This window comes from Populus euphratica, unplaced genomic scaffold, assembly GCF_000495115.2.
Source record: "Populus euphratica unplaced genomic scaffold, PopEup_1.0 scaffold71.1, whole genome shotgun sequence".
NCBI classification, from domain to species: Eukaryota; Viridiplantae; Streptophyta; class Magnoliopsida; order Malpighiales; family Salicaceae; genus Populus; species Populus euphratica.
In genome coordinates, this window is record NW_011499949.1 from 436,970 (window position 1) to 448,479 (window position 11,510).

The window sequence follows — 11,510 nt, forward strand, 5'->3', positions numbered from 1 at the left end:
ATTCTCATTCAACTATTTAATTTGTAAGATTTGTTTCTTATTATTTTAATAAACATGAGAAAAATAAAATATTAATAAATTATTTTTCAGTTCATTTTCCATGACATAATCAAACACTAGAAACTATTTTTCAACTTATTTTACATTATACTATCAAACATTAGAAAATAATTCACTTTCCTGACATTCACTTTTCAAAAAAAAATGACCTTCCAGCAAATAAACGAGGCCTGAGTTTTTATGATCTAAAAATTTAGACCTAGATTTTTCAATAATTAGAGGTAATCAAAAAAAATATTACAACAAGTGACAGGTGACATGTTATATGATTTAGAAAAGCAAAAAAAAAAAATTAGTATTAGAAGATGTATTATCCACTCATGCATAAAAAATAAAATAAAATAATAATTATAAGTCTAGGTTTCAAGACCCAGTGCCTTTAGGGTTTTGTATTCAGGCCATATGTGTGTCCTAGTCTATCAATGTCTGATTTTTTTTATTTTTTTTAATTAATTTTTTTGATTTAAATAGCTATTTGTGATTTTTTTATTTTTTAAACAAAATAAATTAGTTTAGTTCTTTTTTTAAAAAGTAATTTATCTTTTTATATCCTTTTAGTTGCATGATATTCCAAAGATATTAGTTTGATTTCTTCCAAAAACAATTCTTTTTATATTTTATTTTAATTAATTGTATTTGAAATAGGTTTTCATAAAATAGAAATGATTTGTTATTAGAAAGAATAACTACCCGCTAAGATAAAATGAATAAGATTTTTAAAATAAAAAACAATGGGTGTAAAATATTTTTTTATTTTTTCTAGAAAAATTAGCTTCCTCCTTTAACATTTAATTAGTATTAATAACTCCTTTTCAATTTATCAATTCATATATTTTCTAATTTATTATAAAAAGTATAAAAAATTATTTTTCTTTTCTCAATTAAAAAAATTATGATACATGAAAATAAAAATACATGCATGATGTAACTATTTAGTCTATTTTGTTCATTTTACAATATAAATTAACTTAAAATTATAAATGTAAAGTAGCGCAAGCAAATTATTCTGTATTTTTTTAATTTATAATAACAACTTTTTCAAGGTTTATTATATATATAAACATCATTTTTTTCATTAAAAAATCATGATATATTAAAATATATATTATATTGATGTATTCCTTTACCGCATTAAACTTCAACATGAAATTCATTATGCAGTGACAATAGCTCAAGTTTTAAAGCTAGTTTGAACTTAAAATCACTTGATGGTAACCAAACAACACACAGAGGGTGTGTTTGTTATTATGGTTGTGATTTAAAAAAAAATATTTTATAAAATACACTTTTAGTTGAGATTGATTTGATATAATATGTATGTGGTTAAAATTATAATTAAAATTAAAGCTGAACAAAACATAATTTAATGGGTTTGGTTAAAAATAATTTTCAAATTAAGGTTTGGTAATAAAATGACTAAAAATAATATATACTAATATTTATAGTTTTTATTTAAAATATTATAGATTTAAGTATTATTACATTATAAAATAAATAATACTTTACGAAAAGGTTCTTTTTTTATTGTCCTATCCTATTAAACTATTTGCAATTCTATCATATACAAAATTCATCCGAAAAGGCTTTTGGTATCTATGGCTTTCTAACTTTGCAACAACATCAACTAAAGAATCATCAGGAACAACATTGAAATTACAATCAAATTTTATAAATATTACGTTATTATACAATCTTCTTATAATATAATTATATAGTGTCATTAATGTTACTACAGTCTAAACTTGAGTTTTGTATGGATAAACATGCATGTTTTGTAAAATTCTCTACCTTTATTTTTATACTCCAAAGAAACATGATATCATATTATGTAGTGATGAGTGTATGCTATTAAATACTTCTTTCTAATTTCTTTGTAGTTCATAATGCCTAAAATCTTGTAAGTGATATCTCTCACCTTTATATGAACCTAAATAATCATACTTATTGGGATATTTAGTACCAACTAAATAGTATTTATCTATAAATAAAATTTTAAATTTTTCATAGTATTAGTAAATTTAAAAAAAATAGTATACTTATATTAGCATTCAATTTCTATCATATAAACTGCTTTCTGAAGGTATAGGAAATTTTATAGTACGATTGTCAATAGCTTCCAAAAAAATACGTATATCATTTACACTATCTTTCTATCCTGCCAACATAAACATGTACTACATGTCAAAACTATTGTTATTATATTTTGTATTGGTACACCTTTTCTTCTAATAATTGAAATTTAATTTTTGTTTGATATGTTAGCTTGCACGGGTGTGCCATTAATTATACCAATACAATTCTCCTACAAATTATGTTTTTTCTTTTTCCCAAAAGTCTTAAGATCTAATCTCTTCTTTAGCATTTATAAAAAATATCATTGACTTGTAATTTTATTATTATACAAAATCAAGCAAGTAAAAAACAACAAGTACACAAAATCAAGCAATTTGTTGATGTCTATTTTAACCTTACTCAAAGTTGTTGAGAGAAATAATAATAATAATAAAAGTTTTAATATTATACTCTCCAATCCTCTAAACCTTACAGGAGAAATAATAATAAAAAATGTTTTAATATTATACTCTCCAATCATCTAGATTTTACAAAATTAATTATTTCAATCTCTAAATTCTTTTAAAATTTAATGTTCCAAAAAAGTTGATAAAATTGTCCATTTGAAAAGGCAAAATAAAATCTTAATGTTCTAGTTTTTTTTATAGGGTAAACCAAAGACCATATTATTTATTAGACCACCAATTAAAACAAAGTAAATTGACAAAAGACTATTGAGTATGAGATTACTGGTACATAATCCAAGTCACTTATGGCATATCTTTCATATAAGATGAGAAAGTACATGTTGTAAAATAGATTTTATCATTTTAAGAATATAATAAGACACATTCATGGGTATTCAAAATCTTTAGCTTCTAAGTAAGAAAAATTTATTTTTAACAGGATGTAAAAGAAAAAACCATGCATATTATTGGTGTGCAAATCTAGTAGTGTATATGGTTAATTAACCTACTTCATAACACCTAAAGTTCACAATATCGTAAATGTGAACAATCAACAACACCCAAACTTTAATTTATGTGTAAATAAGATGGGTATTTAATTGAAGATTTGTAAAAAAAAAACACATTACATATTTATAACACCTTAATGAGAAGGTTTTAAGAAAGTAGAAGAATTTCCCATCTCCTCTCTTTGCAAATGTGGTCGGTTGCACTTAGCTTTCTTAAGGAGCCAAGTAAGTTATTTATATTAATTTCAAGATCTTAAAATTATTATAATGCCACTATATTTTAATTTGGGTGTTTTGTTCAATTGAATATCTTATCTTGGTACATTTTAATGATTAGCCATATCTAGAAAATTTAGTCCTTAAAGCTTCAATTTTAATTATTTAACATTATCCTAATTTTTTTATTATTTTTAATCAGGGGTTTATACTTGGCCTTTCACTATTGTTGTAAATTTGTACACCATACTCGGATTGGTTTTTTGGCACGAGTTTTATGCCACCACATATAGAAAATAAAGTGAGTCTTTGGTAGAAAATAAAATACAAGTCTAAGGAAAGAAAATGACTTATTTTTTGACCTTTAATGTTTGCGTGAGAAAAAAAAAACTTGTACTTAAAGATGGGCCAACACACTATAAAAAAAAAAAAAAAAACCATATATGCACGAGGGGTCAAAGACAATCCTTCACCATGCATTAAACGACACCATTATAGATGTCTTTAATTTTATTTCCTTTAAGAAATATTTCATTGCACCATTTCATTTAAATGACTTTTTCAACCTTTTTTTCTTTTTTTAATTATTTTGTTTGTGTTCACTTTAGTTATTATACTTTTAACTCCTTCATATATTGCTAATTTGGATTAATTTTCCAAATTCTCTTTCAATTAAGTCCTTGATGACATTTAAAATGATACTTCAGTGCGAACATCTTCTACACTTTAGTCCTTGAATATCTAATTTGTTCAATTTTAGTCAAATTAACCAATGTTTTCTTCAATTAGACTCCTAATTAAATTAGTAGGTTCCTAAATTCTAATTTCTATTCCATTTTGGTTTTTTATCCTTTAATTATTGCTTGATTGCAACCTAAAACTTTGTTTTAATTTTAAACCTCTTTCTCTGAAGATTTTTTTTTAAAATATTTTATGTGAATAAGATCATTTTGATAATGATTTTGAAGATTTTTTCTTGGAAATTTTTGAAGGTAAAAATTAGGTTATAATAGCAATTATGTTTCTTTTGAAACTCCTTCCCAATTATCTTTGATGTTTCTTTTGAAACTCATACCCAATTATTTATGTTATTGACATAAAAAAAATATTAATGCTATTTTGATTGCACAAATTAATTTCACCAAGGATAATAAAGTTTAAGAAGTCCTAATTTATGAGATAAATACTATATTTATACTCTACTTGGATTACATAAGTGACATTGCAACAAATTAATTCTTATTTTTAAAAGTCTTATTGGTGTCGTCTAGAACTATATTTAATGTGGTCAAGTTTTCCCAACTCATGGAGAGTAGGTAAGGACACCATACTCGAGAAATGGTTCATGCATGTGTATGATCTTCAATAATATAGGGTAACCTAACCATTGTCCATTGGTTGGAAGATTAGGCCTTAACTTATGCTTTTTTTGTTCAGATTATTTAAATTTTTAGTTGAGTTTTGTTATTAGATTTGATATTATTTTATTTTGGGCTTCTAGTTAATCTTAGTAGGCCTTTGGCTGAATGGTCGATTGATTTAGAATTTTACTATTTATAAATAGTGTTATGACTACCTATAAATAGATGAATTTAGAGATAAATTTATATCATTTTGGGCTAGTTGTTCTAATTAGACATTAAGATAAATGGTTTCTGTATTGCAGAAAATTCATTATTATCTTTGTTTGTTCCTTGAGAGTTCCCTTTGATTATTTCATTTTCATAAATATAGTTATATAATTTTGAAGGACTTTAATGGTGTTATGCAATGGATGAGAAAATTTTCATCAAAGATAATTTTACATTTACAAGGATATGTCTTTTGTCATATTTGTTTAGATATAGATGAATTGGTGAAATAAACAATTGAATAGATGTTTGTTATAAGATTGTTTATTAATGGGAATCAGATAACTTCGGTTTTTTATTGTGGGTGCGTGAGGCATCTAATGTTTAGAGAATGTGCTTATTAATTAAGTTACTTTCTTTAATATTTATATATTGATGATTTTACTTGTTAAAGGAGTCCTGATATATGGATTTATTAAGAAACAAAATTAACAATTAGTGAATGCTTAAATCATTGCTAGATATGAAATGAAAATTCATATTTTAATAAACATATGAGTGCATCGAAATGAGATTAACACCTCTTATTTGTATTCAAATTTCTTTGCATGGATCATTGTAGCTTGTGATATAATATCAGTGGCCATTTTCCTCTCACATGATTTTGTTTATAAGCATTGCTTAAGCAAAAAAGAAAAAAAAAAGATATATAAATCTATAAACATAGATAGATCTATTACAGTACGACTCCCTCCCATGATCAATTAAATATCCCGCTTCTAATTGCTAACTCATAAATTCTATTAATTTTGTCCTAATCCAATTTATGATGAAGCCATTAGAATATTGATTGAATCTTTAAACAATAATCAGTTGATATGATGCTTGCTGAAGTAATTTTGGATCTTCAATTTAAGATGCAAGCATATCATTTTTTTTTAAAAAGTGAATGTCTAGACCAGCTTGCATGTATTTCGACTAATTCTATGAACTATAAAGTCAATAATTATGTAAGCCTCTAGTAATTTTAAGATAATTCAAATTTATAATCACAAATCCAAAACATGACTAGTTGAGCTACCTCTCAAGATTGGTCTAAGTACATCTTGCAAACATTACAAATAGCTTTGCCATGTATAAAGCAGTTCGGTGCCCTCCCTTTCAGGGCAAAAAGTCTCCTATTAACTAATTTCTAAGAAGAAAATCCTGGATCTTATATATTGCTATCCCTCACCCTAATTAATTAATATACTAATAATTAAAGAAAGCATTCTAATTAATTATTATGTATATAGCTATTTACTAATCAAAATGCATTTCCTTCAATGTTGGAGAGACACATTTAAGCCAGCTTAATAGCATAATTTATCAAGTCAATATCATATATTTTTTATAAGTTTTTTTTATCATAAGTCATAAAATAAATTCCCCACAACTTTCTTTACCATCCAAATCTTTCTTTTGAATAACAACAGCATTAGTTCATGTGAACACTTTATTAATTTATAAATTAAAGAATTTTTTGTAATATGAAATTAAATATTTTAATATATATTTTTTAATTCGATTTTCTAACTCAATCTTTGATTATAATTAATATATTTATTATTATTTATTAGTATAGATGATTCTCAAATTATTTTATTAAATGCATATATCAACTTATCAATTTATAATTAAAATTTTTGTTGATGGTGAAAAAAAAACATTAACAATACCGCATATTTTTTGCAATAAAATAAAAATTTGCTTGTGCGTGGAATCAAACTTGCAGGGACTCCTTAAGTAGCAATTGACATTGGTATTTGAAGCTCCATTTGATAATGTGGTGATTCAACCCATGTTTTAAAGTATTTTTTATTTAAAAATTTAAATTAATTTTTAAATGTTCTTTAATAATTTTAATGTGTTGATATAAAAAATAAAATAAAAAATTTAAAAAAATATTATTTTTATATATTTTTAATTAGAAAATATATTTATAAAAATATGATGTATTGTATTGTATTACTAAACACACGTCCGGAAGCTAATCAAGTAGCTAATTATTATATTCGATTGAGATGACTTTTCCAATTTACAAATTCTTTGCAGCAGAATTATGTGTGATGTATCCACCGCACAAAAATATTTTTTTTATTTTTTATTATTGGGAACATTCTCCACCAATTTTTATATATTAAAATTAAATTTCTAGTTTTAGTCAGACCATCCACAAGCCATAAACGTATCTCTATATCTCCTTTTGAATTCGAAAATTTAATGGTACTGTGGAGAGCAAATCCAGTAAACAGGGTTGTGGTTTTTCTTGCTTTTTTTCAGACTGAGTTGAACCTCAAATTCTTCATGAATTCTATCAAAATAAAACACAGTTTCGATTTTAATCAAACATAAATTTATATAGTTCAATTAGAACTCACCCACAGCGATGTTACCGAACATCACCTTAATTTTCTTTGTTTTTTTGTGCCGACCAACATGGTACTTATGTTAAAATCGGACTTTATTACAAGAATCATTGTAGTTATTATAAAGAATGTTTATAAAAATATTTTTTTATGTTTAACATAAATTATTTAAGAAGAGGTTAGTTAGAGGGGCATAATTGATTAAAATCTTATAGGTTTAGGGTAAAATTATTTAATTTGTTACTTCTCATGGAAAAGAAGATAAATTGGAAGGAGGTAATCTTTGTTGATGGGGCTTCGGAGGTTGAAGAAGAAGAAGAAGAAGCAGAAAAGGTGTCCCTTTTGCTTGCTTGCTTCTTGTTACAAAGTTTCTTGTTTTCTCTTTTCAACAACAAATTGAGAAGTCATGATCTTCGTCGATGGACTTCCATTTCCAACCGATTCCTCTCAGGTAACTTGCTTCATCTCTTGTTAACTTTCTAATTCGTGTTTCGAAAAATCCATTTCCTTTAACATACCAAAACTCTCCAGGACAAAGAAACAGCTCTGTTTGGTTGCTTACAAAATGTAGGAGAAAGAAATTAGTGCCCATATGCTTAAATCATTGAAAAAGATTGTGTTTTTGTTTAATCTATTTTGTTAGACTCTATTTGATTGAAGTTCTTATTATATATAGTATTTTTTTTCAATGATCTTTAACTTATAATCATGATAAATAGGAAAGGGGTGCCCTAGTAACGTTGCTGGAACACCCCAAGTTGGTATCTGCCTCCAATTCATTCGAGGCTATGCAGGAGGTGAAGTTATCAGCATCAAAGGAGAATGCTTTGCAGGGTCGATGGGTTTATGTCTTCCAAAGAGAATTCGCAACAGTTGACCCGGCAATTATAGATGTACGTTCTTTTGGACCGTGCTCTTTATTTGCTATCCCTGGGTAAATGTCTGAGGAAGTTCTTACCTCTAAGTTTTCTGTTGTCCCTAGTTTAAATGTTTGTGATTGCATCTTATAAATATTTTCATCATTGATTACATTTCTTTTCTAAATTGACAATGAAATCTCAGCAGCGATGTGTGCGGGTAACAAAAGATGTTACCTGTTTGATAACTTATGAAATTATGTGTAGAAATAGTCATAAATTTGTGGCTTTAAGTAGTAATAATGATTTCTCATGGCACTCTCGTGAAACAAATGTGGCCTTCTTTGAAATTTTCAGTTCAAATCCCTGTAATGGACTCATTTACCATGTGAACACATGTTCTAAATCTCTGTGAATCATCTTAGGTTTCTTTCTCGTGAGTCTGAAACAAGTTTTGTTCTTCTCTCTGTAAATTGTTATTTGTCTTAATACGCTGTAAGTTTTTTTTATTTTTTTTTACTGTTTTAGATGTTTCTTTTTCCGTCCTTGCATGTGAAGTTTATTGGCACTGATGAAGCAACTACTTGCGTGGGCCTTGTTATTCGGAACCAGAGAAATGGAATGTAAGAATCGATTTTACAAGAGATGGGAAAGTGCCCAGAACTTTACTACTGATGATATTAATTGTTTTATTTTTGACTTTGCATTTTTGCATTTTATGAGTTGCAGGACCTCAGTTGCCCATATGGATTCTACCATAGTTGTCGATAATGGCCTCACCCAAATGTTGTCGCTTGTTGTTGACAAAAATTTTGACGATGACTTGGATGTATTAATCTATTCCTTTTCTACATCACAATTTTTTTGCTTTACTCACAACTTCTCTTCACTGGTTCATTTATTTTTCTTGGAGAAAGCCATTCTTGTGATTTTTAAATGCAGGTACATTTGATTGGTGGTTTTGAAGATGTCTTACCTAAGGTCTGGTCCAGGAAACTCTTCTTTCTTATTGATATTCTAGAGATCTAGTTACATCTTGAGGCAAAATGATTGAAGCGAATGCATTGCCATTTGTTTGCAGCAAGCTAACGGCTCCACTAGTTCTAGAACCCAGGCAAAAGGGGATGGCTATTCCTTTCCTTTGTGTACCAAGATAATTGAAACTCTGCGTGAGAGAGAGGAAAAGTTTCACATTCAAACTCTCTTTGTCCTTGGGCATAACACCAAAAGGGATTCTCAAGGGAATGCATACCCGGTTTTCAATGGGTTTCTGGTTAGGTTCAACTTTAAAATTGTCCATTGTCATCTTAAATATCTGCATTGATTTCATAGGACAATTTTAGATTCTATTTCTCTGAAGGAAATAATTGAATGAAAGATCATAGTTGGTATCCCATGGAAACCATTTTTCTTTGACTTGAAATTCGTGACTTGTATAGCGTAAGCATCCACTCCCTTTTGGCGAGAACTAGCTAGCAAAGGAATTTCTTTGACAGCATTTCTTGGATGTACCTTATTACCAACATGCCCTTAGCACCATTTGTATACAAGTTCATGCTGAGAATTTTCTACAAGTTATATTTTGCAGCCTTTGCCCTTTGGTGTCTCAGCCAAGAAAACTAAAGTATACTAGAAGACTGGTTAGAAACTCAAAATTTGATACCGGAGATGATATGACTGCAAATCTGATGCTTAAATTCATCAAAAAGCATTCAACCATTTGCTAGCATCAAATGGTGATTTTTAATGAATTTGCAAGGTGGTTCCAACTTATTTCAAGTATGAACTGTAGTTGCTTATCAAAAGTTTATAATGTCTTGTTCTCTTGGTTTTAGGACAAGATGATGAATAGCATTGTTTTATGTTGTCGAAATGTTTGTTAAGATTTGGAAATGTAGAGTCTGATGTTTCTCTGAACTTTGTCAGGTAAAAACATCCACTGGATCCGTCATCCCAGCCAGTTTTGATAGAACTACGAGACGCCCAGATGAAATTGTCAGAAGAATTCGAATCTCTGCTTCCCATGAGGACCCCACTTGGAACGGAAAGTTACTGGAGACCTATGATACTCAAAATGATCGATTTGTGATTGCTCCATGCTCTTGGTATCGGGTTGCTGCTGAGCTTTTTATTTTGATTTAATTGCATCATAAATTAAAATTCTCCAAAAGCAGTAGCCTGCATTGTGATTGGCATAATATTTTCTATTCTACAGATTGTATGTGGTCTCGTGCTTGTGGCTAAACTCTGAGGTTAGTGTACCAAACGTTTGATGTTTGTGTTCCTTTAACTACTGTGCAGGACGTTTTGGCAAGTACGAGTTGCTTTGACACTGCAAGATCTTTCTGATGAAGAGATCCTCCTTCAGTGCTCTACTTCACCTTCTGCCGAGGGCCCTGAATTTGTGGATAATTTAAGAAGGTGAGCATGTTTTAAAAGAATGCCATCTCACTGTCTGCCTTGGGCACTAGAACATGATCAGAACAATGGGTGGTCAATGTCTATTCATAGTGAATATCAACAGATTTGAGTATTTGTATTTTGGAAGCCTGGATTGCCTTAGATGAGGTAGCCATGATAGCTTTAAAAATCTTCATTAAATTATTTGAATTTATAGCTTTTTTTTATCTTAGTCAAACAAAACTTGGCTGATTACTTGCAGTTAGCAATGTTTATTAGCCGGCAGATTTCTGTAGATACAAATGATAAGTGCCGACTGAAAGATTTTGCACTGTGCAGGCAGTGGGATTATTTGATCAAACAACCACACTGGAATTTGACATTCCCCACGAGGCTTCCACGTGTGTTTGAATGGACTGCTGATGGATCCTGGAAAAGATGCTTATTTTCACCACAGGATTCTTGGGATGAAGATGGAGCTCAAACTTCTTTTCAGATGACTTAGATCTCGCCGATGAATATCATTTTTCATGCCTATCCATATTTATGATATTATTAATAAATATCCAATGTTTATGTTATCATCGAAGACATATGATTAAATCACTTGAATTTTCCGGCATCTCATTTGCAATCTGGCATCTTTATCCTCTGAAAAACAGTTTGTTTGCTCAGTAAAATTTATTCGTCTTTGGGATAGGTGGTTTTGCTGTCCTGAGCGTGGTAAGTGGAGGTACCTAAGCATGTTTTTTTCTTACAAGTCAGCTGTGATTTAGTCCTTCTAGTTTATCAAAACTAGTTTAATTAGTCCTTGGAGTGTATAACTATAATAAATTAGTCCCTTGACTTGCATTGTCCATCCTCAATTTAGTAGTTTTCTGTTCCAAAAATGCTGTCTTTAGTCAATTCTTCTCATCTTGCTTGCTTTTGTATTCTTGTGTCCATTCTTCAAAATAGAAAATAACAAAAT

General features: G+C 28.6%; 1 protein-coding gene across 3 annotated transcripts; it reads left to right on the plus strand.

The window, feature by feature from the left end:
• The first annotated feature begins 7,411 nt into the window (after positions 1–7,411).
• LOC105137815 (protein N-terminal asparagine amidohydrolase family protein) lies at positions 7,412–11,272 on the plus strand. 3 transcript variants are annotated; one of them, XM_011043699.1, is made up of 9 exons: positions 7,412–7,734; positions 8,003–8,176; positions 8,669–8,763; positions 8,870–8,969; positions 9,083–9,121; positions 9,222–9,413; positions 10,067–10,245; positions 10,442–10,561; positions 10,880–11,272. In XM_011043699.1, exons 1-9 carry the CDS (start codon positions 7,690–7,692, stop codon positions 11,043–11,045), a joined length of 1,110 nt encoding a protein of 369 aa, XP_011042001.1. In that variant the 5' UTR covers positions 7,412–7,689; the 3' UTR covers positions 11,046–11,272. The 3 variants fall into 3 exon arrangements, with proteins under 3 accessions (XP_011042001.1, XP_011042002.1, XP_011042003.1); XM_011043700.1 differs by having other exon boundaries at positions 8,699–8,763; XM_011043701.1 differs by having other exon boundaries at positions 10,803–10,884.
• The last annotated feature ends 238 nt before the right edge of the window (positions 11,273–11,510 follow it).